The sequence below is a fragment of the Vigna unguiculata genome, chromosome 2, assembly GCF_004118075.2.
Source record: "Vigna unguiculata cultivar IT97K-499-35 chromosome 2, ASM411807v1, whole genome shotgun sequence".
In the NCBI taxonomy this organism is placed as follows: domain Eukaryota; kingdom Viridiplantae; phylum Streptophyta; class Magnoliopsida; order Fabales; family Fabaceae; genus Vigna; species Vigna unguiculata.
In genome coordinates, this window is record NC_040280.1 from 28,789,814 (window position 1) to 28,817,704 (window position 27,891).

The following is a 27,891-nucleotide window of genomic DNA, read 5'->3' on the forward strand; positions in this document are numbered from 1 at the left end:
TTTCATTTGTTCATAGTAACTAGTAATTGATCTTACAGCTTCGAGTAAGGGTGCATAGAGCTATTTTTTAGGTTACGACGCTAAAATACTCCTTTCACGTCGCCGCATCCTTTAAATATGTTTTTTTTACCCTAGGTGAAACAAATAGCACAGAAGCCTGAGATGGTACCTCGATTAAACTTCAAACTTATTTAGAGAAATCAAAATGATAATACTTTATACGGAAAGAAAATCGAAGTCAATAATAAGGTATCAGAAATATAATCAAAACAATTCGGCAGAGAACATATAAATCAATCACATAGCCTTTTAAGCTTGCAGATTTTAACTCCTAAATTATAGTTTACAAGCATGAGAGTTTATCAATGAATTTTGCCAAACTAAGAATCCAAGAAAGAGTATTAACTTGGATCTACAGAAACACTCATTATATCACAACGGTGGAAAGACCCTTGCAAGCATTGTTGTTTATTTATCCTGTTTTTTTGCTGGGATATTATGATATGGATGTTTCATTATACCTTCTGTCTTGATTAAACAAAAATTGTAGCATGTTTCAGTAATTACCATGCCACCAAAATCATACCTATTACTCATTCAACCAAATCCAGGGTAAATACCTTGAGTGGTTTTAATTGGAAAAAAAGTTCATGGTTTTTGTACGAGTGTCATTTCAAGTATTCAGAAATTTGTGTGCACATAAAGCCAGTACGGAGATTATATAACAGAACACTTTCTCAGAAAACATTCAATCCCCCAAAAATGTCCTCTAATCAATAATTCACTAGTGTCACCAAACTGTATGGTTGCATTCAAAGTTCAAATTAAACACACCATACAAACCACGAAGAATTACATCAGCAAGCGTTCCCATCACCCTTGTCTTCAGTTGATTCTAACGCTGGTTTCTTTGGTGTGCTTCCTTCTGCCGAGCTGGCATTTGATGCTCGCTTAACACCTCTTCCTACCACACCAAGGTGTGTGACTCCACCCGATCCATTGGTGTGGGCAGTTGAAATGGATGGAGAGTCAAAACCATTGGTTTTTACAGTAGCCAACTGTGAGGAACTCACCGTTCCCAGAGATGATTCCTTCCCATTGCCTGCCTTGGCTGCGGCTATTCCTAGGATCTCAGCTAAAATTGACTTTGGATTTGAGACTAACTGTTGCAAATCTTCAAGCTGCAATTCCATAAATTCCCATTTATATCAAAATAAAAGCATAGGGTAGATAGTTATCTTAACAAAATTTACCAAGTCTACCTTTCTTTCCAGCTCAGTTGATAGACCTTTCAGAGTTTCAATCTCTGATTGCTTATCCATAATTGAGTTATTAGAGTCAGAATTAGGGCCTGTCGGTACATCCCGGGTTAAATCTGAACCAGATGTCAAATCTGAACAACTCTTTACTTCATTTGTAAGACGATGCAATCGTGCCTTACAAACAGATGTAGCCTTCTGACAGTAGGCAATTGCTTCTTGAGCCTTAGAACCAACCTCCAAACACAAGCATATGCGAAAGTTTCTATGTTCAGGAGTTAAGTAGCAGCAGGGGACATATTCGGCTATCTACTTTGCTTAAATTGCAGACACTGTTAATAATTCAATTCAGTAATTTATTGTAACCAGAAAAGTTTACAGACACCAGAAAAACCACACATTTAGATAAGAATTAAACCAAGGATACAAGTCAGCAATTTTTCTATCATCTGGTTCAACCAGTTGCTCTAAGATGGATAGTGCCTTCTGGTAATCCGACAGGGAAGTTTCAAAATCCTCTGCATATAAAAAAGCCAAGAAATAAACCATCCAGCTATACAATCATATTCCACTTTTTTGTTTTTATGGGGAAGAATTAGTTAAATTTAAAATGAGTATATGGATATGGAAATACCTCTTTCCAATGCAACATCTGCCAATGTTGACAATATGTCCACCTGCTCTATTGTATTGACAGATTGCTTTTCAACAATCGCTCTAGCAATATCAAGCATTTTCCATGCCAGATCCAGGTCAGTCTCATCTTCATCAGCTTCTGCCAAGTCTTCTGCATCACTACCCTCGTCACCTTCTTCCTCGTCATTCTTGGTGGACCCTGTTTCATGTTGAAAAATAGAACTAACATTAAGAAACTGATTTATCTGCAGACTACAATTTTTGTGGTTATACAATTATAAAATTCATATTGATTAGGAACAACATAATGCACTGCATGTACAAGAGTGATTGTATGCTAGCTTCTCCAAATTTGACAACTATGGTTTCAGACACCCAATGTCTACTTCTAACAATTTTAGTACATATTTTTTTTTCATAAATATCCTCTGCTTAATATAATCTTCATCAACCACGGGCTCTTTCTTTTCTCACCGGCTTAATTCCTGGCAGGAGAGAATTGACTTATAATACCGGCTTAATTCCTGACAGGAGAGAATTGACTTATAATGTCAACATCAGTGCCATGCATAAACATCTGATTAGTATAAATAAACATGTTTAAACAATGTTTTTAATGTCATTAAACAGCTCATAAATCAAACTAATTACACGTGTTGATATAAAGAATGTTCAAGCAACTCTAAATAAGAGGCACGGCACATCGCATATATTAACTATAAAGATATGCAAAGATTGTTAAGAAGGACGGGATAATGTCATCCACAACAGAACATTATAAGGAAGGCATGCTTTCTAAGGCAAACTAGGTAAAACAAAACCTAAAAACTTTTTTGAAACAATTTCAAATTTGCATCACATTTTACATGCATGCCCAAATCATTACATGAAGAGCCATGGTCTGAAAATCAAAACAATTAAGCAGAAGTCCTAGAACTGACCATCATCCACTGCTTCACCCTGGTCAGTTGAAGTCACATCCTGCACAGCATTGCTCGAGAAAGAAGCAGTGGAAGATTCGGCGTTCACCGTAGGTCCTTCTTTTGTGGAGCCATGTTGAGATCCACCCTCCTTCTTGGGCACATCAGCCAAAGGATCAGCTTCCTCCTGAGCCTTGTACAAAAGAGCACACCCATATTTGTAGTATGTGTGCACACACTCAGGAGCAAGTTCACCATAATGAGACACTCTGTTTCATTTCAAATCTTCTTTCAGAACATTATATATATAAAAAAATTGAAGGTATGAAACATCAAACTAACTATACAGTCAAAAATGATCATTCCTTCAAACATTTTAGCAGGAAGACTAAACTCAACGCACACATATAATGTGTTCTCTGTAAAGTAAACGAAACCTGATTTCGAGGGCACGGCTAAAGCTATCAGCTGCTTCTCCAAAATCGTTCTCTTTTATTGCCTGGTTCCCTTTTTCCATCAGCTCATTCGCCAACTCCAGAGATTTCTGAGGATCGCTAACGGAAGCATCAGTCTTAGACACAGACTCTTCAACACCATGGGCCGTAGAAGCATCCACAGAGATTCCGCTCTTGTCATTCTCAGAAGAGTTTAGGGTTTGGTCCCCTACGACAGCTTCCACCACCTGGGGCATTGTAACCGAGGTTTCAGATGCAGGAGCTTCTTCCGCCATGCTCGAATTTCGCTTCAGAGACAGGAAAGAAACAGAAAATGGAAACTGAAGTGACCTCAATTCGCAAGGGTTTGGGTTTTGATTTGAGGTTTTCCTTTCTGGCGCAAAAATGGTGAAAATGAAAAACAGACCCGAGTACAAAATGGGCCTCATACCCGCACCGCACCGTTAGTACCCAATTTGGTCGTTTCAGTACCCAATTTGACTGATTTGACAAGCTTGACACGTGGTGGAATTGAGAGTGTTGTGGCTGAAGGGGTACTTTGGTAATTAAATAAATCAGTTAAATTTGGGAACTTTGGCCACAGGTAAGGGATCACTGAGGTAGTGGTTATGGTTTGTGCAATCTCGTCGTAGTCGTAGTCACCGTCCTCAACACTGGTTTCACCGTCCGGTAGTGCAGAATGCTGTTTTTTTTTTTTTCTGACGGAGTTTGACTGCCGTGTGTTGCGAAATCTTTGTTGAAAAGCTTTTTTTTTTTTTTTCCGGCGTTGACGGCCAAAGAATCCATAGGGCAGGACATTCCCTTGTTCGGAATACGAAAAAATTGGAAGAAAATGAAGAAGTGCATCTGCCATCAGTAGCCTGGTTCAGTTGTTCTGTATGGACCATTTTTTTGTATAACATACTTTTATTCTTCACCATTTAGCCTTATGGAGTTCCTCATGATAGGTAAGGTCACAATGGCATGTGGCCTTGGATTTTTAATAATGAATATATTCTTGGAATACTCAAAGAAGAAAAATAAATCTTATGCTGTAAGGGTTGAGAATAAGTTTATGGAGAATGCACGCTAAGATTAGTAGTAAGTTTTCATAAAGTTTGTAATAAATTTAAATCATATTTAATCTTTAACAAAAAAGGAAGTGAATATAAAGCTGCATTGTGCACCTCTCTCTCCTGTATCACTAGTAGTAGATTTTATTTAAACAAGAATGTGCATTTAAGTTTGTGTGTAGTTTGAAAAAGAAAAATTGCAGTTGCGAAATTAGTTTTTCTATTTTTTTTGAAAAACTCAAATACATCCCAAAAGGATTCAGCATTATAAGTTTATTACATACCTTTATTAGGAACCATACAAAACAATCATATTAAAGTATAATTTCTATTTCATATTCTCACTTGAAAAAAAAAAGTCATCCAAATACTTCCCAGGCCTCCATGCTCTGTAGTATATCAGTATCAGTATCAGTATGTCTAAATCCATTACTGCTGGTTTGAAGACTCACAACAGGTAGTTTTTCCTTCTCTCATATCGGTCATTTGACCAATTATTTTTAAATAATAAATTTATAAATTGTTTTATATAATGTTTATTTTTATTTAATTAGTATTTGTATTCATACAATAATGTACAAGATTTTAAAATTATAATATATTTATTATATTAATTTGAGTTTATAAAAATATAATTATAATTTAATATAGGTATTTTATTTTATAAAACTAATAATATTTTGATTGTTTTTATAATAAAAATATATTTAAATTATATATATATATATATATATATATTTAATTATTTATTTATTTATTTATTTAATAAAATGTATTATATATAATTATTTTAAATAATATATTATAATTAAGTTAACTAAAATTAAAAATTTAAATTTAGTTAAAAAAAACAATGTAAGTAATAAATTATAATATATAGATATAAATACAATAAGTTCATATTTTCATAAATACAATAATATATAGTTATGATTTCATAAATATTAAATATAAATGATTTAATTAATACGAACAAATACAATAATATATAATTATAATTTAATAAAAGGTATAATTAATCAATATAGCATTCTTGAATATTTTAAATACTTTAAGAGAAAATATATATTATTAAAGGAATGAGTTACGGGTGACAAAACGGGTCAGTCCGATCCATTTTGGCCTGACCCGTCTGTGGTCCGTCAAAAATAGGTTAAGACGGACTGGCCCTTCAAATAGAAATGGACCAAAAATTACAACCTGTTCCGTATAGAACGGGCTAACGGGTCGGGTCGGGCTCGTCCGTCCATTTTTTTTTCTTTTTTTTTTAAATTTTTTAAAAACTTTTTTAATTTGTTTTATTTTTAAAATTTGTTTATATATACATATAAATTTTTATTAAAGGCATATTTAATCAAATAAAATATTTTTCAAAATTTTAATTGATTAGTTAATGTTTTTAATTAGATAAATTAAAATAATTATTAAAATTACATATTAAATTATTCAATTATAACTAATAATTGAAACTTAATTTGTAGGTGTTAATGATTTAAATTACAATAATATTATATATTTACACATTTAAAAAATATAAAAAATTAATCTTTTTAATTACTTTTATTTTCTTAAAACGGGCTAACGGGTTAAGACGAGTTAACTCGTAATTTGGCCTATCAAATTAGACAAGACGGATCAAAACGAACTGAAAGATAAAAATCTTTAACCCAATCCACTTTTTTAATACAGGTTGACGGATTGACCGTTTGGCCTAGTCCGTTTTTTCACCTATAGATTGAACTAAACTCTAGGAAAAAAACAAAATAACAGAAGAGAAAGTAGTGATAATTTGGAAGAGAAAGATCTGAATCCGTGTGATTCTTAGTTACATGTGAAAAGAAAAAAAAACTGTGAGAAGTCCATTTTTCACATTTGAAGAATTCATATGTTTTTCATCTTTATTTAATTTCTTTTCACATGACACATGTCAACATTACGTTTATTTTGTATATGTTATAAATATAGATATATGATTTTTGGATTCTTTTAACCCTTCATTTTTTTCCTTCATTAAAACTCTTGTTATAACAAAAATTATTTTTTATATGATTCTTATTTTTTATTCGTTCAATGATTCACCATTAGATTTCGAATATGTTTTACTGTTGTTATAACGCTTCTTATTTCGAATATATAATTCTTATTTTGTATGATTCACAATTTGTTCCATTTTTTCACTAAAACTATAAAGTTTCTATTATGACACAACCTAGCTAAATTTGTTTTTTAAAAGACACTCCGGTGATTTTTTTGCTCATGAACAACTGTCTTTTCTGAAGTTGTTTGAGTTTGTGGTCAAGACTTTTATCTCTGTCATATGATTTCTCTTCCTATAAAGTAAATTTACGAAATAAAATACTAAATTACTTGATTTTAATAGTATTAATTGACGTTTATCTCATCAATGAACATCATGTCAATGTCATGTTATCCATTTTCCTTGTAGAGCTAATATATTAGGATCAATTTAACTGAAGAAAAATATTGTATTCGCACATTTAACTGTAAACTAACCCAACCAACATGTTTAAACAGAGTAAAACGAAACTGAAAACAATTAAAAAAATGGAACGAATTAATATATTAAGTTTGTTTGATATTTTTTGTAATGTCATTTACAATTTTTTATTCTTTTACGTTGTCTTAAAAAAATTTAATACAATGAATAGATTTTAAACAGAATACAAGAGTAATTAGTATTCAAAAATTAAAATTAAGAAATCATATCCCATTTTAAATAAAAAATATTTTTTTTATTTCTTATAACCTTCTATTTTTTAGAAATAGAAGTTGAATTTATCTGTTTTTTTTTCCGTGACAGGGAGAGAAAAAAAATCTTCGTTGTTAATTGTGAACGGTGGGGGTTGCAATCTGAAATTTTGCAGCTACGAGATTTTTCTTAAGTGAATGGCGCGTCTCATATCCCCAAACCCCATCGCACTGCACAGATTCCGACCATGTTTTCCAATTACCCGCTTCACTGCAAATCCTCAACACCGTCGCATCAACACCCGCAAATTTCAGACTTTAGCTTGCCAAACAAATCCTAACCTCGATCAAAAGGATGTCCCTCCAACGGTATGTTTCCGTGACTCTGCAAAAAACAGAACAACCGACGAGGTTCTTTATTTCGTACCTTAACTTCCTCTAACCTCTGTTCAGGAACAAGAAAAACTGGTGGTTGAGCCTACTACGGTCAATACTCAGACGACAACGACAACAAGTTCACTTCCTCAATTGCCAAACAAAGATGTCAACAACAAAATCGCACTTGTTTCTACTTTAGCGGCTTTGGGACTTTTCCTGTTTGCCAGGTTGGATTTCGGTGTTTCTCTCAAGGATCTATCTGCCTTTGCAGTGCCTTACGAAGAGGTTTGGTTATGCGCTTCACTGCTTCTCTACTTTTAATTAATTAGCTCGTGTTTATTATGTCAATATATCTGTTAGTGTTCCCAAGATTTTCAGGTTTCGAGCCGTGTTGTTACATGGTATCTGGCACCATTTTTTTTTATAATACTTGTGCTGTCATGTTGATTGTCCAGGCTCTCTCCAATGGGAAACCCACTGTGGTCGAGTTTTATGCAGATTGGTGTGAGGTATGTCGGGAATTAGCTCCTGACGTATACAAAGTTGAGCAGCAATACAAGTAATCACCTTTTAAGTAAAACACATGCTTCCCTATTTATGATCACTCGTATTAAGCAGAACATTAAGGCCATTTTACATGAGGAAACTTGGAGCTTTCAGTTTTTTTTTTTTTTTTGTTTACTTTGAATCACAAAACTCTATGTTATCTTTACTTTGATTTCTGTTTCCAAATATTTGCACTAGGTAAAGATATGTTTTTTTTTCTCTTTATCTTTACTGTATAATTTTGAGAAATAAACATCCAGACTGAAAAGTGAAGATAAGAACTGAAAACTAAAGTAAACAGAGACCCTTAATTTTGGTAGTGTTAATTCGTAATCTTGACACAGTTTAATTTTTAATACAGGGATCAAGTTAATTTTGTAATGTTGAATGTTGATAACACAAAGTGGGAGCAAGAGCTTGATGAGTTTGGCGTGGAGGGTATTCCACATTTTGCATTCCTTGATAAGCAAGGGAATGAGGAGGGTAATGTTGTGGGTAGGCTTCCAAGACAGTACCTGCTTGAAAATGTGGATGCCCTTGCTCGTGGACAAGCTTCCGTTCCTCACGCTCGTGTTGTTGGTCAATATTCAAGTGCTGAAACAAGGAAGGTGCATCAAGTTGTTGATCCAAGAAGTCATGGTTAGATGACCAGTTTCATCTGTCAGTGAGCAAACAACTTGTTACTCTTGTTTACTTTTATTTTTTTCTTATCCACATCACAGTCTTATTATGAACATTGTGCAAATCTGTCATAGAATAGGATCTAAAAATCTAGGTATCATTCACACAAATGTTAGCTCAAATGTGTCTATATTCTTAGTCTTGTTATAATTAAAATGCACTTGAATGCTTACAAGCCTGTTACTCTATTCATTGTCTGTTTTGTAACAATTTATATCTGTACACCCCCACCCCCCTTCAAATTCTAAATGCATGGAATTCTCAGTCTATCAGAAAGTGATGGTTATTGGAAACAATGACTTTTCTGCTTCGATCACGGTTTAACACTCAATAACCACGACTAAGATTTAAATGACGTTTGCTGATACACAATGCTGTTTTCTACAGTATCTGCCTCTTCCTTGGACACTTTCGAGTTCCAGTGGCCAATACCTTAAGATTCAACTGTTTTAGTATGAACTTTTCGAACATAACTGAAACTTTTGTATTTGGTGTTTGAAAACATCACCGGCTTAATAGAAATTTTTTTTTTTTTTGTTCTTTTTCAAAATGAAAAACAACAAAACAAGCAGCACTATAAAGCATGCCTGTCACAGACAAAAGATCCAGAATTCTGACAACAAATTCACTGAAGCAGGGTTAAGATAGACGTCGATCATGTGTTCTTGTGGCGTCAAGTGCTGCCTATACAGCAGTGCAAAAAATCTAATTAACCCAAATCAAATCTTAATCCAAACTAAATCACGTCTAAAATGTCAGGTAATGAAAACATTTTTAAATTAAGGTGGTTTATTTGTTAACAACTTAATTGATTTTAAAAGATTTTTATCCATGGCAGAGGGTAGAGAAACTAATTATTTTTCTCCGTTATTTTTCAGTTTCTTCTGTTATGTTGATTTCTAGCTTTTAGTACAATGCTTGCTCTCCTTCTTGCATACTATATATAAGATCAGATAGCATGAAATGAAATTAATATTTTAAAAGTTAACCCCTTCGCCTCTTCGTTAACTCCAAATTCCCCTATATGTCTGCAAACGCTGCCCCAAGATCCTTGTGGCTTCTTCATATTAAAAGTAAGAGGCCCCTTGTTCTCGTATTCCAGCTACTTTTAGTTTAAAACTGGTTTTTGTTCAAAAGTTGGTTCCGAATAACTTAAAACTTTTGTCTTTTTTGAAAAGAAATGATGTTTATATTTTATTTCCAAATTAAATTCAAATAATTATTTTTTTCATATATTGAAACCATACATGATTCTAGCTGCTTATACCTTGGCATAACTTGGACTACTCAGACACACCCAGAGTGACAATTGTAGCCAAAGGTGGTTTGTTTCAACGATAATTATATATAGTAACTATTCATAGTGTTGATCCTGCCTCAGTAGTGAATTCTGCATATCGATTACTGATAGATTTATGAATATAATATTTTGAAGTTAATCATACACAAAAATAGGTATAGCAACAACTGCGACAGAGAAAAGGAAGTGTTATATGGCTGTCGTATTCACATTTATGGAGGGTATCCACCCCAAAGTAAGTACATGTCAAGGGATGACATTTACCAACAAGCTGTTTGAAGAAGGTGAGCTGTGTCCACTTGACCAATGAATAGGATCCTGCACTGATACAGGAGAACTGTCCTTAACCTCAACAGAATGAAAAAACCTCTCAATCTTGTGGGGAACTATCAATCTCGCACTCCCTTGGCCAGCCTTTTTGATAACACTCAGTGACTTCTCACTTCCATTGCGAGGTGATGAACAAGTGGATCCATCCGATGAAGCCATGGCAGTATCCTCCATAGTTGCCCATCCACTGCGTTTAATGTGTTCTAGCTCCTCTGCCACTTCCATCATAGTAGGTCTCATGTCACTGTGAAAAGCAAGGCATCTAAATGCAAGCTCAGCTACCTTATGAATAGAATACAGTGTCCAAGCATCTCTGTGTGGTTCAAGGAAGGGGTCTATGATCTCATCTACAGCACCCCTCCTAATCTTATCTACGGCAAGTGCAGCTAAGTTAACCTCACTCCGAGGTCGAGAAAAATCAACCGCTTTCATGGCGGTTATTATCTCTACCAAGACCACTCCGAAACTGTACACATCACTTTTATCAGAAAGATGGAAGTTCTGGTGGTATTGGGGATCCACATAACCCGGAGTCCCCTGTGGAGCGGTGGAGATATGAGATGTTTCTGTCATGCCGAGCCTAGAAAGCCCAAAATCAGCTATCTTAGATTTGAAGTGATAATCCAAGAGTATATTACTAGATTTTATGTCTCTGTGGTAAATTGGGGGATGAATTGCGGAATGGAGATATGCTATAGCATTAGCAGTTTCAGTAGCTATGGTAAGTCTTACAGTCCACGGCAATCCTTCACTCCTCTCTCTTTGCAAGTGCTGAGAAAGTGTTCCGTTTTGCATATATTCATAAACAAGGATCTGCTCTCCCTTCTCTATGCAGCAACCTAAGAGGCGAACTAAATTTGGGTGACTCACTGAAGAAAGGAGCTTGATCTCATTCATGACTTGGTCAGCACTGTTGGTGTCTCTTTGCCTTAACTTCTTGATAGCAACCCATTCATCATTGTGCAGTTTTCCGGCGTAAACTGTACCAAATGCCCCAGTTCCCAGCCTGTGTTTCTCAGAGAAAGAATTTGTGGCTTTTTCTACTTCTTTGTAGGGATAGAAAGGTATACTTGAGTTTCCTGCAGCTTCACGTAATTGCCGCTTTACTCTGGTATGTTTTCCCAACCAAAGAGAACGGCGCCTAGCACAGTAGCATAGAAGAAACAGACCAGCCACCACCAAAGCTCCAGCTATGCTCGCTGTCAAGTTGGACAATCATGGAGAATTAATCCAAATATGAAATTTCAGAACTTCTCTTCTGTATTCAATAATTATATCAAGAACGTGAAAAAATATGCATTCAATAATAGTTGACAGGTTAACAAAGATTCTCGTGTGAAACAAATCTGCAACATATGACTATATACAGTGAAACGAGTAGGACAGTAAGATGTCAAGGTTCTATTCTATAATACCTCCAACAGCAACACCGATTTTGGTTGCTTTTCCACACCCTCCGGAAGCTACTGTTGAAGCACTGCAACTTGAAGCCGAAGCTGATGACAAGGCAACCGCAGGAACATATTAAAATCAATGAAAATATATGCTAAAAGAACTAATATATCACCATTAGATGGTAAAAAGGTATGTTCTGGATGTTTAGTATCCACTAAAATCTTCCTCGTTTTATTGAATTGAATAAGAACTTCATTTCTTCATAGCTTTCGAATACATGATTATTATTGGTCAGAAATTGCTTCAGCTTTGATTAATGATTGAAGATTTGTTTAACTCTTCTCTTATGTCAATGAGATATCTATATTGAGAAAATGTCTATAAGGTATATAGTGGAAAGGGTAATTCGTATCACATTCAATTTGCGTGGTCAACATATGGGTGATAAATAAATTGTCGGTGATGCCATATGCCTAATGTTACAAGTAGTAATCAATACCTTAAATTTGGCAAGTTCCTAATACTAATTGCTCACGTTGAGCAATATCTCCCGTTTGACCACGTCTAATGCATTGAAAATTCAAATCCATTCAACCACGCATGTGCAGCCAAAACATGTTGACTTTTGATTTCTTAAGGATTCTGTTCGGTTAAGTTACCATTCAAAAACAAATTACGCGTTCGCTATTCCCTCCGAACCCAACTCAAGTAAAAGAAATATCAGAATATAACGCCAATAACCTATGCAATTGCCTTACTCCCTATCTTCCATGAGATCGGATTCCTTAGAGAAGTACCACGAAAATTAGAATGGGTAAAAATTAAACAGGTTTATAAACAAAGCTATCAATATCTGTACTTCCATATCTATGCAAAACCAGTAACAAAAAATGCGAGTTGTTTATCAGAAAGGAAAAGTCAACGTGTATATCTGTCAACATTGTTTATATTTAAGTAAGATATAAGTTTTTTTTTTTGTATATTAGTTTATAGAACACGATAAAATATTAGATTGAAAAAAATCTAAAATAATTAATTATAAAATATAAGAGAGAGACAGAGGGAGGGAGGGAGATTATCTTGTTATAACATGTTAACCAAGTTTTTTCCATCCCATCCCTCATGTTTGGGTCATTCTCAAGCTAGAAAGGAAAACAGTGCTTTTGTATGATATTAACTCAGCAAATTAAGAAGAAAATGTGCACGTTTTCTGCAAATAGCATGTGAAAAAAAAAAAAGTGCAGTCTCTCAATAACTGTAGTGTGATAAATATACACTAGGCACCTAACAAGTTAAAGAAGATGGGTATTTGTTTCAGACGGGTCAAAATTGGGGTCTTGCCACATGGTTGTCCAGCACATAAAGCCGCAACCAGGTGTTAAATTCTCAGTCAAACCCCACAATTTTTCCACAAGCATGAACCAAACTATATAATAATAAAATAATAAAAATCAGTACATAGATAAATATATGATTATATATATAATGTGAACTCACTTTTCCGGCAACCAGTGCCGTTTCTGAAGCCGTCGCCGGTGAAACCATGGAAACACTGGCACCGAAACCCTCTTTGGACCTTTGAGCAGGTAGCGTTTTCAGAACATTCACACTGTCCTTGAAGCCACCACGCCAACTCGACCACCTGAAACTGCAGCGTAATCTCCTTGCTCTGCCCAAAAGAAATCGCAGAGAACAAGTAATCACACTTAGTTTCTTTCAAATCTTTGTACGTCAGAACATCCGCCGCATCTTGTTTCAAAAAACAACTGATATTACCACTGTTCTTATCGCAGGTTTCCACAAAATTCGAAGCCGGAATAACGCACCCACCTAACGCCTCGCTGCAATGTTGCACCAGAAAGCTGTTGTTAACCGTGGGAGAAAAATTGTTATCGAAAAGTGGCTCAATGGATTCCATGCTGCGGTTGCATTTTGCAGGGAGATTGACGAATATGTTGCTGTTGGTAATGTTTTGGACCAGAAAATCGTGAAGTTGGACTTGGTTGTCGGAACAGTTAAGTTTGATTATACAACCTTCGGAGAATCCGAAAGGGAACTGAACACTCTGCTTCCCGCATTGCCTATTGCAGGTGAGGTTGTGCGCTCTTGTTGTGCACGCTATCAAGATCGTGAGGACTATAACGAGATTCGTATGGTGGTGAAGAAACATTTTTAGATGCTCATTGAAACTGAACTAACTTCAAATTGGTAATCACTATCATCACCCTTCCCTGGCTGAAAATTATAAAAACAAAAATTCAACTTGAATTCTCCCGAAATTGGTGTTTTAAGAAATTAGAAGAAACATGGTAACGGGATAATCTCCCAGATGATGGATTAAATGAAAATTAAAGGTTGTGATCGGTGCCGTTGGGTAGCCATCTATCTCCATAAATGCGTGCTCATACAAGAGAACCAATCACCTTTGAGGAAAAATATTAAAATAAAAACTGAAAAAAGAAAAGAATTAATTGTCCTGAGACATAAAAAAATATGAATACCTTCAGAGGTTCTGCAAAGGTTGAAATTAATGTCTGCGGCAGTTGAAGAAGTAATTCAACACACCACACACGACACAACACAGCACAACGCTCTTCCAAGATATGTGTTTTGTCTGCTTAACGTTCTTCTCCAACGGAAAACCAATGAAACGAAGTTGCAGCGAGAGCGTAGGTTGTGAATTGAAGAATACTCTAATGATAATAAAGTTAGCCACATTCACACTTTGTTTGTGGATCAATGTCTTGGAAATAAAATACATGTGACAGTCGACATCTTTTTCTGGACGTGGAATGCCGAATATACCCCTCAATGAATTTTCTTATGCACAAAATACCCCTCTTCCATCACCAAATTACGCTCACTGCATGTGAAGTTTTAGTTGGTCAAAACAAGACAAAAGGTATGAAGTTTGACTTATACGACACACGTTATCTAATTCCAGTACTATACACAGTATTGTTTTTTCGATAAAATATTATTTTTTAATAATTAAATTTGGACAATTTTATATTGTAATTAGACGTAACTTCTTTTAAATGGTTTTTATTTTTTTACTTCTCTATATTTTTAAATTACTTAAAAAAATATCGTATTTGATTGTACAAGACATAATTTAACAATACTCAAAAATATATATAGAAAACAGAAAAAATTATCATAAATTAATTTGTGCATCGATTAAGTTTTAGAAGTTTATGTATTCATATTGATAGATTCAATATCTACCGTAAAAATCACACAAATTTCTATAAAGTCCCAAAAGTTATTCAAATTTGTATTATTTATTAAGTGCTAACTATAAAATGAATTTATACTCCACGAGATTATATTAATCAACTCAATATTAAGTATTGTACTTTAAAGGGCCCTTTTAGTTATTAATATAATAACACTTTTTTTATTTTAGTTTATGTAAAACTTTTAGAAAACTATTTGATATGTTCCGACATTTTTTTTTTCTAAATTGGAAGTTCTGTTACAGATTGTTCTTAAAAAATGTATTTAATATTGATTTGTAAATTAAGAGTTAACAAAATAAGGATCCATTTCTGAATTTTTTTTACATTTATTTAAATAACACTTAAATGTTTTGACTTAAAATTTGTTGAATTAAATTATTTTAAAAATTTAAACTTCATCACAATTTTATTTTTAAAAGACAGTTTAAAATATTAAAAGTTGAAAATATATTCAAAGTATCATTAACCCTACTTTTAAGCAATGTATAGCTGAATTAATGGAAATAAACATGAAGAATTTTGTTTGTAGGAGAAAAATAATTTACATTCTGATATCAGTTTAGGGGGAACATTGAAATAGGTCCACTTGTAACAAAACAATAGAAGCTTTTATACTATTACAAATATTGAAATGAGGGAAATTATGTTTGTGCTTGATGCATTGTCTATAAATTAATCACATTGTTTAGTGTGAAATCAATGGTGCCCTCCTTTTCATTTTGATGATCACCCTCTCATGACCACTAATCTGCTACCAGGTTTCCAACATATATATATAATAACTTGTTTATTTGTAATTAAATTACATGTTTGTAAGACTTGAAAAAGATGACGAGTGTCATCTTTTATTTTAAATGAATATAAATCCAGTTAAATGGTGACTCGAACAAATCTTAAGGAATTATAAATAAATTTATTCATTTTCATACAAAAAAATATATATAACTTTAAATTTTTTTACTTTTAATTATAACTTCAAAATAAAAACATTTTAATTTATTTTATTTATTGTTTTAGTTATTTATTTGTTATAATATAAAATACATACAATGAAAATATCTATGTTATTTTATTCTAGTAGTTATTTTAATATTTTTGTTTTGATTATTTACTTTATTATAATGTAATAAAATATATTTGTAATTATTTAATTATTATCTATCTTTATATAATTGATTATATGTAATGAATAATTGAATATGATTCGTAGATCTTCACGTCATAAAGAAAAAAGTGTAACTAAATATTTTTGTCTCACTTGTCTTTACTTTTGATATAAGAGTAAATCTACAAATTAAAACACACTCATATTGTAAAAATGATCACTTATTTGGTGATCGATTAGTTTGTTTAATATTATAGAAGAAATAAAATTAAATATGTTTTGAGCGTCAAATTTTGAAATTAAGATTAAAATTTGTCTGTCTCAAATTTTAATATGTTTTGATCCTTAAATTTAATAAATGATTAGATATAATTTTCTTTTTTCATGAGATTTGTTAAACATTTTAAATCACATTTGACAATATGAGTTATTTACATCATTTAACATATTTCAATTCAAATGTCACCCACGTAGGAAAGTAGACAATGTTGGTTTAAAATAACTATATTAATTATTTTTTTAAGTTTATGGACAAAAATGTGTTGATGTTTAGTACATAAACAAATTTCAATTTCACATCCAAATTTAAAAACTAAAAACATATATAACAAAACAAAATATGTACAAAATGAATACATCAAAATAATCATACGACAGGTGTTCATGAAATATTTTAAAATGTATACTCATATACCCATTCATATTTATCTTAAATTATAATATAAATAAATTTGTATAATAAAATAATATTAAATAAAAATATTTGTTTAGAAAAACAGCAAAAGATAAAAGTTTAAATGAAAGTAATAATTTGAAAAGAAAATTAATTCAATAAGTCTAAATAGAAACATAAGTTTATATAATAAAATTATTAAAAAATTAATTTTAACATTCCTCTAACTAATTATCTTATTTGATTCATATAATTCTTAAAAAATATATCAACAAATTTTTATATTTTGTTCGTTGATAAATAATAGTAACGAAAATACTTATAGCTATTATGCAAGCGAATCTATTAAAGGTTTCACTTTCATATAATAACTCATCTAAATATAAAAATAACATATTTTCCAATCTTGACCACACATAGTATATGTTAAATAGAATATTATATTTAAGTAGTTTAAATCCAATTCAATCTCAATAAATTAATCGGTTGAGTGAGATATTTTTCTATAATTATAAATGATAAATTAGTTTTATTTTTCATTGTGGTGGGATATTTAATGTGTCCCTACTACACTCATAATATTTCATTGTGGTGGGATATTTAATGTTTCCTTACTACACTTATATCATAATATATAGTATAAAAATTAGAAAAGACTTTATCATAAATGATACAATATATCAAATTTAAGTTAAAAGGTATTACGATATTTGTGGTGATAGCTCAATCAGTCAGTCAAATGTCATATCAAATACTTTATCTATAACAATATATAAAAATGATTTCCTCTGTTGTGTCCATATTTCATAATGTCAATTATACCCTTTACAATATAATTATCTATAACAATATATAAAGAAGATTCCCTTTTTTTTGTGTCCACATCTCATAATGTCAATTCTACCATTTACAATATAATTATTTATTAAACTTTTTAAAATTAACGATTATTTTTATCTATTTTCTATAAAACTGTTTATCTTTTTTTTATTCATCAACAATTAATTTCTCTATTCATTTCACTTTATTTTTAATAAATATAAATTTATTTTATATATTAACTTAATAACATTACACTATTATCATCTACTAACATACTATCATTGATATATAAAAATGCATACACACAAATACTTTATAATAAGAAAGAGTATATCCACTTAAAATGTCATATAACGTTAAATAAGCGAGTTAAAGAGACATTAATAAAATGTTAAAGGAACAAATAAACTGAGAAGACCAAGAGAAGGTAGAATAAATAGAGACACATAAGAAGAGAAAAAAAAACAAAACACTTTGAATATTCTGTATAATAATCTCAAATATTTTTTCTAGAACAATATCATATTAAAAAATACAATTAAATTTAACTCAATCGTAATAACTATAAAATAAGATCTATTCTTGTTTTTGCGTGTATATTATAAATTTGTTTATCCATTATCAATTTATAATCTTCGATGCTTAAATTAACTTTAGATAAGTCAAATATGTTGAGAGCATATTATTTATCCAAAGAATTGGATTCATACTTATCGGTTAAATAACCTAGCACCCATCCGATTTCCTAGACCCAAACAACCTATAAAGATTCTTAATCTTTTTTAAGAAACAAGTTATTCTATAACAATTTTTTCCCTTATAATACTTCTCGTCAAAACCCTGTTTGATTATATATAATTTTAATACAATATAATTAAAAAATCTATAAAATTGAGACATAATTATTATTCTTATATTTAGGTCTGAAAATCCTGGTTGAATTTTGTTTCACAGGAACAACAAATTTAGCAAAGCGTTCGTGTTATATATTTAAACAATATTGTTATTTACTTATTTATCCACGACCAAAATAGTTCACTAATGTTATTAAACGTGTGTATAGAGTGTAAAAAATTAAATGAAATTAAACTAAATTTTTTGAATAAAAAATTGAACTAAATTATTATTTTAATTATTACTTCTAAATAAAATTTTTAAACTAAACTCAAGTATAATTTAAGCAATTAAACAATAAGAATTAAAATAGAATATTTATTAATAACGATTCAAATAATTAGATATTAAAAAAATGATTAAACGATAGATTATAATTCATTTAAACAATTATATACCATTTATACTTTCTGAGGAATTCACTTCGTTTTACTTGTTCATACATTTTCGCAGTTGTCACTGTGCCAGTTAAGATCAAAGAATGAGATTATCCAATCTCGTATAATTATTTATCTTTAATTTTATAGAAATGTCCTTATCAAATTAACTGAATGAATTGCCATTTCATTACCACTTGCAAGCACATAAATGGACGTTGATAATAACATATTGTTTCAGTGTCTGTAAGTGCCAGTTGTAGAACAGTACCAGTTGCGGCCACACAAATCTAAAACCATGCATTCACATTTTTCTATCTCTCTTTTACTTTCGTTTTTTTTTAAATCTTTTAAGTAATAAACCGGGAAAAATTATAAAAAAAACATTGGTGTTATACTATAATACTACGTCAAGTGGTAGTTGAAGACCATAGCCATAGCCATGAAGGTTGCATTTTTCCAAGTCAAATCAATTTAGAACAATCTATTCTCATCTAAACATAACGACAGACAAAGCAATCAAGAGTCAACAAAACAAACACTGCCAAGAAAAAAGGGATAACGTGTTTATATTTGTTTCGTGAATTCAGTTTTTCAAACTATCTTAGTTTAGAAAAAAATTAAATTCAAAATGCATCTTCATGTTTGAAGCTTGTATTTTTTATAACAGCGTTTAGTATGGATTTATGGAATAAAAAGATTAAGTTAAAGTAATTATGCTTTTAACTTGTTTTGAAAAATCCAATCATTTGAAGGCAAATCCAATCATGCATATAACTGCACAAGAGAAGTAAAGTTTCGATTCGTTACTCATTCTATTATCGTATTTTAGTTTAGTTTCAGAAATCCGTATAATGCATCAAGAAAAAAAAAATTTAGTGAGCATAATATTTCTCTTTTCAGATCCAAGTTTCAGAATATGGCAAAAAAATAAATGATTCTATATATCGAGCAATGACATCAAGAAATTATCATGATCAAAACATGTAGTGAAATATCTTGAAGAAATACTTTAACTAAAAGCCACAATGTTAATTATGTGGGTATTGGTGAATGTTTACAACCTTAATGGTAAATCCATATCAGTTTTAACCTTTGATTAATTGTTTAATAGTTTGATTAATGGTTTAAGTGTATATTAACACATATTAAGACTTCACAAGTTTTGTTACCAATGTGTTATTTTACTAATGGAGGATGTTATTGAATTAGAGATATGATTTGTTTAAACAAAATCAAATTTATTGAATTAGAGATATGATTTAATGAATGAGTATATTGAGACCTTGATAGTTAAAATCGTGGTATTGTGAAAACATGTTAATTCAATTTTTTTTTAAAGAGTACCAATCTAAAAACATAAAGATTCACAATTAAAATGACAGAAAAATAAAATAAAGTAACAAAACTAAATATACAATCATATAATTTCACTCAAGGAAATGAGATTTTACTATATTTATCTCTTTAAAGAAAACACGATATCATTTTCTAAATTACAATAATAATATGATTTTTCAATACATAAATCTCTGTGATCGTTTTCAAATTAGTCATTGTTGATAATAATTGATTCATATTAGAAACAATTTTTAACCGCTTAAAGCAGTGGCGGATTATAAGAGGGACAGGCGGGTATCCTAACCCCTATTTTTTTTGAAATTTTTTTAGTTATATATTTTATTTAAAAAATTTTAAACTATATATTTTATTTTAAAATGTTTTAAATTATGTATTATATATATTGAAAATGTTGAAAATTTATGAAAATTTAATTGAATATATTTTTATTTATTTTATAAAGTATAATATTTGATATTAATAAATAATAAAACATAAATTAAATATAATAAAGAATTAAAAAATAAAAATTATTTTTTTATTTTTTTTCCAAATATTTTTTAACTTTTTATATATTGTAGTGATTTCTCACACTCATTTGTGTGTGTTTTTCTTTTGTTTATGAAAAAAAAAAAAATTAGACACAAACTTGTTATTTTTGCTCTCATCTCTCTCTTTACCTGTCTTTCTTTCGTTTGTTTATGAAAAAAACAAACAAACAATTAGACACAAACTCATTATTTTTGTTCTCATCTCTCTTCTTTATTCTCTTCCATTATCGAAGAAAAAAAAGGTAAGTGTATTGTCTCACTTGAAGAAATATAGGTCTTTGGTTAATTCATTGTTTATAATATAGAAGAAAAAAGTAATGTATTATATGTTTTTTCATAGCCGATTTTTAATTGTAACTTGATTATCATATATTTTGTTTTTAGGAATTACGTATTTTAATTTTTATTAGTTTATGATAAATTATTTTTCAGTCTTAAGCTTATTTATATATATATATATATATATATATATATATATATATATATATATATTGTAAAATAAAATGAAAGATGAATTTATTGTAGACGATTTTAGCTCTGATTCAATTACTTTTAGTTTTGTTTTAATTATTGATGAAAGATCTTAAGAAACTTAACTATTGATTAAGGATCTTAAGAAACTAAGGACAATCATTTATATACTTATATATTTTATGCATGTGTGTGAATTCTTTTATAGTTACAATTATACTCAAGTTTTTATTGTATTAATAATATAAATTTTGAATGTATTATTTTAACTCCTCCAAAGATATAGCTCAAGATCCGCCAGTGACTTAAAGTCATATCCAATTATCAACATACTCTTATCTTGTTAAAGAGAGCTCTTTTGCAAAATATCTTCATTCTCCTAAATACTTGCAACATGACCTTGTAAGGTTGATACCGAGAGTTATTTTTTTTATCCTTTCGATGCAAATATTTTTTTTTCTCTTGATGTCATAATTGTAACATTTTGAAAAAAAAAATCCTTTTAAGAAACGGTGATCTATATCATGATGTTGGTTCCAACCAAAGTTGCATTCTCATAATCCAACTATTATTATAAAAGTTTTTGTTGACTTCAGACTTTTTACCATTTTTATCTCACTCTTTTTCTTGAATTTTTATTCAAGAATAACTCGCACAATATCTTCAAATATGTATGTTCATTAGTATAATTATTTGATAAAGATTTGATCGGACGAGTCAAGTTTAAAGTAAAAAATCAACATATTCATTTTCAAATATGCTGAAATTTGCAAAGGAAAAATGAAAAAAAAAGGTTCATATTGTTAATATAGTTGGTCATTGATATGAATTTTCTCATTAAAAAAATGTAGAGTTTTCTTACTAAGATTATTAGTAAGAAAGTATCTTAAATTCTCTGTAGCATTTCCTATTTCCTATATCGTAAGATTGGACCAAATTATATGAATGCAAATTTGCAATAACATTATTATTAATTTCTTTAAATTTATTGTGATTCCAAGTGTAACATTTTGTAAAAATATTAAATTGAGTGTCATATGAGGATGAAGACCTATAAATTTATTGTCTTAAGATGTTGATTGAAGGTGATGTCAATCTCTTATGTATAGGCGAGAAATGTGTCATTGGTGTTGTGTGTTGGATTTCCCTTATCTTTTCTCGCAAGATCCATCAATTATATCAGAATTGAAGGTTCATTTTCATGACTGACTAAAATGTGTTCATATTCCATTGCCTTAAGATTTTATATTTAAGGTAATATCTTATGTACATGTTGAACTTATGTGTCATTGATATTGTATTTTACGATTATCATTTCTCAACTATCAAAGCTTTTAATTCATGATATTAGAGTGTTTTTTCAATTGCATTTAAACATTTTTTTTCTCAAAATTATTTTCATTTTTCTTCACAACTAAAAAATGTTCTCGTTTAACTTGTTTACCTTATATTTTGCTATCATAATTTTGAATAACATTTTGCTACCATAATTTTGAATAGACTTATAACATTCACGTAGAATGATACCCTTCACTTACAATGATGACAAATTATAAACTGATGTACACTACATAATTCGTAAGAATAAGAGATAAGTTAGGAAGAGAGACCCCTAAATAACAAATCTTTCATTTATTACAACTTTTCTTGATATGCATTGTCACATTAGTAGAAAAAGTCGTACACTTAAGCATGGATAACCATAAAAAAATACAACTACTTAAAATTAGTAGAAAAAGTTAGTTTTACTCTTCACATTTTTTTTTTCACACGCATTAATTAGAATTATAAAAGAAAACTATGACATTCTAGTATATTTTTAATGAAAAAAAAACAGTGTAATAGTGTAATCCTTCATAAACAACCAAAGTAAAACTTGTGTTTTCAAGAGTTAGGTTAAATTTATTGATTTTTAACCCAGATTCAAATGGTGGTGCCACCAAGTCAAAAACAGAAGCTTTTAAAAAAAATAAAATTCTAGAAGAGAGACTTTATTTATTTATTTTTTCATTTTTAAAGTGGACACAAAAAAGTCATTTATTCAATTGGGTACGCAGCAGAAGGGCAGATAATTTGGTCAAATATACTCTCAGATGCCATTAAGTTAGAAACTATGATTTGGCTGAAGCATGGAAAACCAATTAAATGGTTTTAAATTTAATAAAATTAGATAATAAACAAAGATAAGTGCCAAAATATATCCAGATAAGTGGAACTTACAATTTGGTAAATTTTAATATTTTAATTTATTCTTTTAAAAATCAGATGATAAACTTTCAGTTTTATTCATCAATATTTACATTGTGATATTGATGAATTTATATACAGCAAAACAATCATAACATATTGACGAGATGAAAGAATGTGAAGGGTTTCGGAGTATACAACTGATAAAAGAATAATTATAGTAAGACGATGATTAATAAAAAAGAAAACATTTAAATTATCAACAATTCAGCATGTTACCCTTCTATTATCGTGTCCTGGTGATTGTTATGTATATAATTATTAAATGTTCCCGGTCAATTACAATTAATTACACTCCTTTTCACATTTACTTTATTTCCATTTTTCAATGACTTTTTGGTCGAGACTAACCAATTTTCTTATACCATAAATTCTGAATGATAAAAGAAAAATCTTTTATCATTTGTTTGTGTCATTTTTGATGTTATGAAGCATTATTTGCCTATTGACTTTGAAGCCACTCTATAATTCGTTCAAGCTTATCAACATTTTATTAGGACAGGATCTTTTAATGATGGTGATCCTTTTTGGTAGAATTGTTAGCTACTAAAACAAAACTCTACATTTTGAATCTATAACTTATAATGGTGTTTTTATTTTTATAGTGATGTTTCTTTGTGAAAAATGAAAAAAATTTCTGATCATTTTAAAATGTCCTTTGATATTAATTCACAATAAGAAAAATAGAATTAACAAATATTAAGAAACACGCTATTAGAATATGCACTATAATTGGGGTGTGAAAAATGTAAGTTATTTTTTTACCTTCTACAATCATTATAATAGAAGAAAATAAATATTTGGAATGAAGAGTATGTTTTTTTAAATTATTCTTAGAATAATTTATGAGTTAACATGTATAATTATAATATCAATTTATTAAACATTATAATTAATTTTATTTTGGTGATCATTATTCATTAGTAGTAGTTAGGTTCTTGATTGGGCCATCGTAAAAAATTTCAATGGGCTTTTGTTCTCACTTCTACTAGCCCAATAGCCCAATAAAATATTTCACTCACTGTCCCGGGTGTGGTACAAAACATAAAATATGCATTGCTTAAACCCTAGAAAGAGTTTCTGATTCGATTTCAAAGGAGAAAGAGAGATTCTAAGAAGAGCATCAATGTCGGACAGAGAAGACAACGATTCCGACGCCCCTGAGGAATTCACAACCGAACAGGTATACGATTTCTTTTTCTTCTTCTTCTTTTTTTTTTTGTCAATTAATTGAATCAATTTTATGACCTGACTGGTGACAAGATCAATACTTAACACAAGCATGACCATCGCAGGGTTTACAACAAGACGAAGAGATTCAAAGGGTTCAAAGAGAAAATAAATCCAGGTATTGCTTTAACTGTGTCACGAGGTTCTGTTTATTAATCTAAGTTGTCTAGAGTAAAACTGAAAAAATAAGTTTTTTTGTTTTAATAAAAAACCGGTAAACTTCCCTAATTTGTTATTGAAACATGGTCCAATATAGATGGATTCTGGGATGGATTCCAAGCTTGGTTTGAATACCATTGAGGGGGTGGTTGCGGAAGGAGGGTGTTTGACTACGAAAGTTGCGGAGTATATTCACTAGCTCTCTTTTATTGCAAGACACGAGTTTGAGAGCTTCTCATTTTTCTGTTCTGTGTTATTCATTGATTAACACTAAGGTTCTTAATAGTTTTGAAAAAAATACTCAAGAGAGCTGAGCAAACTTGGGCCTGTTCAGGGTATATATAAAAGGGCTATTTAGCTCTATATCAGTGAAATGATAGTCTGCAAATTCATGTAAGGATATCATATTATCAATTGTATTGGTAATGTTTAACATTTATAGGTTAAGATATACTTGCATACTCTCTTAAGCTATGTTAGTCACTTGTAGGATATATTTTTGGTCTCCTGCAGAACCATTGATTAAATGACTCTACGTCTTTGATTGGTAGGGTTGTACGGGAAGCAAAAGAGCGTAGGAGGAAATGGGCCCAAAACATAACTCCTCGACCATCTAAAGCTGGTAAAATATCTCAAAATGTAATAGACTCTGAACCTCAGCAAAAACCGAAAGCAGCCGATGGATTTCTCCCCGAGGACATTGTCCAAATGCTTGCAGCACGTGAGAAGTATGTAGATCTGTCCTTCTTTTTCTCTTGTGCAAAATGTGCATTTTTATTGGAACAAATATCTAAGATGCTATAATTCGCTTGCAGTCATGTTTCATTCTCTGACACTAAGGAGGAGAAAGATGAAACAAAGTCTACCACTTCAAAGAAGAGAAAATCAAGGAAGTCAGGGTTAGAGATTTCATTATATTTTTATTGCATTCATTTCTGTGACGATGCATTCATGTCGCATTTTGTCCTGTATTTATTGTGTGTTCCTACCGTGTTTTGCAGTTTGAAACCTGTTATTTTGAGCAAAATAGGTCCTCCTCAATGCTCAAACAGTGCCTTGGAGTTCTTGAAAGAAAGGAAAATGTCAGTTCCAAGATCGTCTTCAGTTTTGAACAATCCCAAGCGAGCACTCCGTCTTCTTTCTCGTTCAGGGGTGCTTGGCAGGAAATGACAATGTTCATTGATTTGTCTACATTTTTGGCCAGTGAGGTTATTGTTGCAATATTTACTTTTAAGTTATCATGATTAGTGCTGTTGTTGGCCCACTCTACTGTGTTGTAATCTATAGATATTCTAATTTGTTTGGATTAGAAGTGAAATACAAACGAAAAATAGGGAAGGTAAAATGAAATCGAAGTTGAGTAAAAGATTATTTTATTGTACAAAAATAAGAAAATGGAGGGTGTGTCCTTTCTGGTTGTGCTGATGAAAATAAAAGGGTATGGTAGGAAGGTATTCTTATATTAATTATTTTTTTTAATAAGAATTGAAACTCTTTTTTTTTATCTATAATTTGCTGCTTAACAATTTTTTTATTGGTATGAATAATTAATTTTTGTAAAGATGGGGAATAATTTTTAAATCGTGAATCAAACAAAAATAATTTGCTTATTTATAGGCATAAATAGCGCTGAAAACCAATAGTATGTGTCCTATGTTCTTTTAATTCAGATGCAGGAATAACACCGAAGGCCTGTCTGATTTCCTTATGACCTCTGGTTTTAAAATTGTTATCTTACACAATTGTATTCTTAATTAATTTCTTATCAAAAATTTGTTTTGGTGATAGATGTTTCAAAACTAAAATCTAAAAACAGACTACATTTTCTCGTCTTCAGTTCCTTTTATGCTTTTCACCCTCTTCAATTCGTACTTTTTGCCTTATTCTATCAGATTGCAGTCAAGAGTATATGTTTATAGATTTCAAAAGTTAAATAAAGTAATTGAAAATGGAACTCAAACACAACATAAGATGGTTGAAGTTTCTGTCTCAAGGACAACAAGGATAAAAAAAGGCACATAAAACATTTGATCTCGATCGTGGCTCGACCTCCAAATTAAATCTTCTCGTTAATTTACAGTGGCACAATCATTTCAAATCTAGTAATTTGACTAATGATGATAATATACCGTAGTTTAGGACTTCCACTTTCAATATATGGGAATATCTTAGTTGTGTTGTGATGGGTTGGATACATTTCAGGGAGCAGAGAATATATCACATTGTTGAAGCCAAATCTGTTCTTGAGCTGAAGGTGTGTTGCCTTTGGAGCTGCAGAAAAGACCATCAAAAGCGCCTTTGATTCTGTTTAGGGACTTGCGGTGTCGAATGCGATGAAGAACTTCTTGTTTGTTAAGGGTCTGCGATGATGCTTTGGAAGACAAGGAGGACTTCAACTGGAGCTGGCTTGAGACACTATGAACTGGGTCAGAGTCCTTCTCTAGCTCGTGTCTGTGGCTACACTTGTCAGCCTCTGCTCCGGCTCTGGAAATCTCGAAATCCATTTTGGTTTAGGTTTTTGTTTGATTAGAATGCTGCTAAACCCAGGACTTGAATAATGTTGAAGTGGTGGAAGAAGTTGAAATATATAAGGACAAATCACAGATAAGAAGGGTTTCTCTTTCAGTCTTCTCTTCAAACCGAAGCCTGTTGTTTTTCTCAAACAAGGGATGCAGACGTAAGTATCGTCCAAGAGACAAAAACTGCGTGTTGATTAATAAAAGCTTTTTCATACATTCACCGCATTTTCATCAAACCACCAAAGATATTCTGCTGCCTGTATTCTCTCATGTCAAAAAATAGATACAAAAGTCACGTCACGTAGCTTTTAAGAGTGTTTGTCATGTTATGCAACTTTTTTTATGATTATTTTACTTTAAAAATAACTTCTATTTTAACTTTATATATTTAATTATATAATTAAAATGCCCAGTTTATTATATGATGTGATAAAAGTTCTGGAGTAAATCTTATTATAGTTTTCACCCTTGTGAATATATTGCATTACCAATTTGTAGGTAAATTCATTGTCTGTATTTTTAAGATGGTGTGTTGGAAACTTGGAATTTTTCTTATATATTCCTTCATAATTCAAATTTTAGCACTCAAATGAGTGAAA

At 30.8% G+C, this 27,891-nt stretch overlaps 5 protein-coding genes across 5 annotated transcripts; 2 read left to right on the top strand and 3 right to left on the bottom strand.

The window, feature by feature from the left end:
* Positions 1-671: 671 nt before the first annotated feature.
* LOC114173873 (NASP-related protein sim3) lies at positions 672-3,704 on the bottom strand. The gene is made up of 6 exons (XM_028058528.1): positions 3,253-3,704; positions 2,837-3,084; positions 1,894-2,094; positions 1,687-1,777; positions 1,263-1,524; positions 672-1,181 (listed from the first exon to the last, which is right to left on the bottom strand). Exons 1-6 carry the CDS (start codon positions 3,696-3,698, stop codon positions 858-860), a joined length of 1,572 nt encoding a protein of 523 aa, XP_027914329.1. The 5' UTR covers positions 3,699-3,704; the 3' UTR covers positions 672-857.
* A 3,422-nt stretch (positions 3,705-7,126) lies between these two features.
* LOC114172818 (thioredoxin-like protein HCF164, chloroplastic) lies at positions 7,127-8,846 on the top strand. The gene is made up of 4 exons (XM_028057062.1): positions 7,127-7,400; positions 7,485-7,694; positions 7,865-7,968; positions 8,317-8,846. The coding sequence occupies exons 1-4, from the start codon at positions 7,230-7,232 to the stop codon at positions 8,597-8,599; spliced, it is 768 nt and encodes a 255-aa protein (XP_027912863.1). The 5' UTR covers positions 7,127-7,229; the 3' UTR covers positions 8,600-8,846.
* A 1,174-nt stretch (positions 8,847-10,020) lies between these two features.
* Positions 10,021-14,395, bottom strand: LOC114172803 (wall-associated receptor kinase-like 14). Its single transcript, XM_028057059.1, has 4 exons — positions 14,163-14,395; positions 13,159-13,896; positions 11,682-11,762; positions 10,021-11,465 (listed from the first exon to the last, which is right to left on the bottom strand). The coding sequence occupies exons 2-4, from the start codon at positions 13,829-13,831 to the stop codon at positions 10,183-10,185; spliced, it is 2,037 nt and encodes a 678-aa protein (XP_027912860.1). The 5' UTR covers positions 13,832-13,896; positions 14,163-14,395; the 3' UTR covers positions 10,021-10,182.
* Positions 14,396-24,432: 10,037 nt separating this feature from the next.
* On the top strand, positions 24,433-26,182 carry LOC114169033. Its single transcript, XM_028054050.1, has 5 exons — positions 24,433-24,567; positions 24,680-24,732; positions 25,325-25,501; positions 25,589-25,672; positions 25,775-26,182. The coding sequence occupies exons 1-5, from the start codon at positions 24,511-24,513 to the stop codon at positions 25,941-25,943; spliced, it is 540 nt and encodes a 179-aa protein (XP_027909851.1). The 5' UTR covers positions 24,433-24,510; the 3' UTR covers positions 25,944-26,182.
* Positions 26,183-26,806: 624 nt separating this feature from the next.
* LOC114169042 lies at positions 26,807-27,391 on the bottom strand. The gene has a single exon (XM_028054063.1). It carries the CDS (start codon positions 27,275-27,277, stop codon positions 26,972-26,974), a length of 306 nt encoding a protein of 101 aa, XP_027909864.1. The 5' UTR covers positions 27,278-27,391; the 3' UTR covers positions 26,807-26,971.
* Positions 27,392-27,891: the final 500 nt, after the last annotated feature.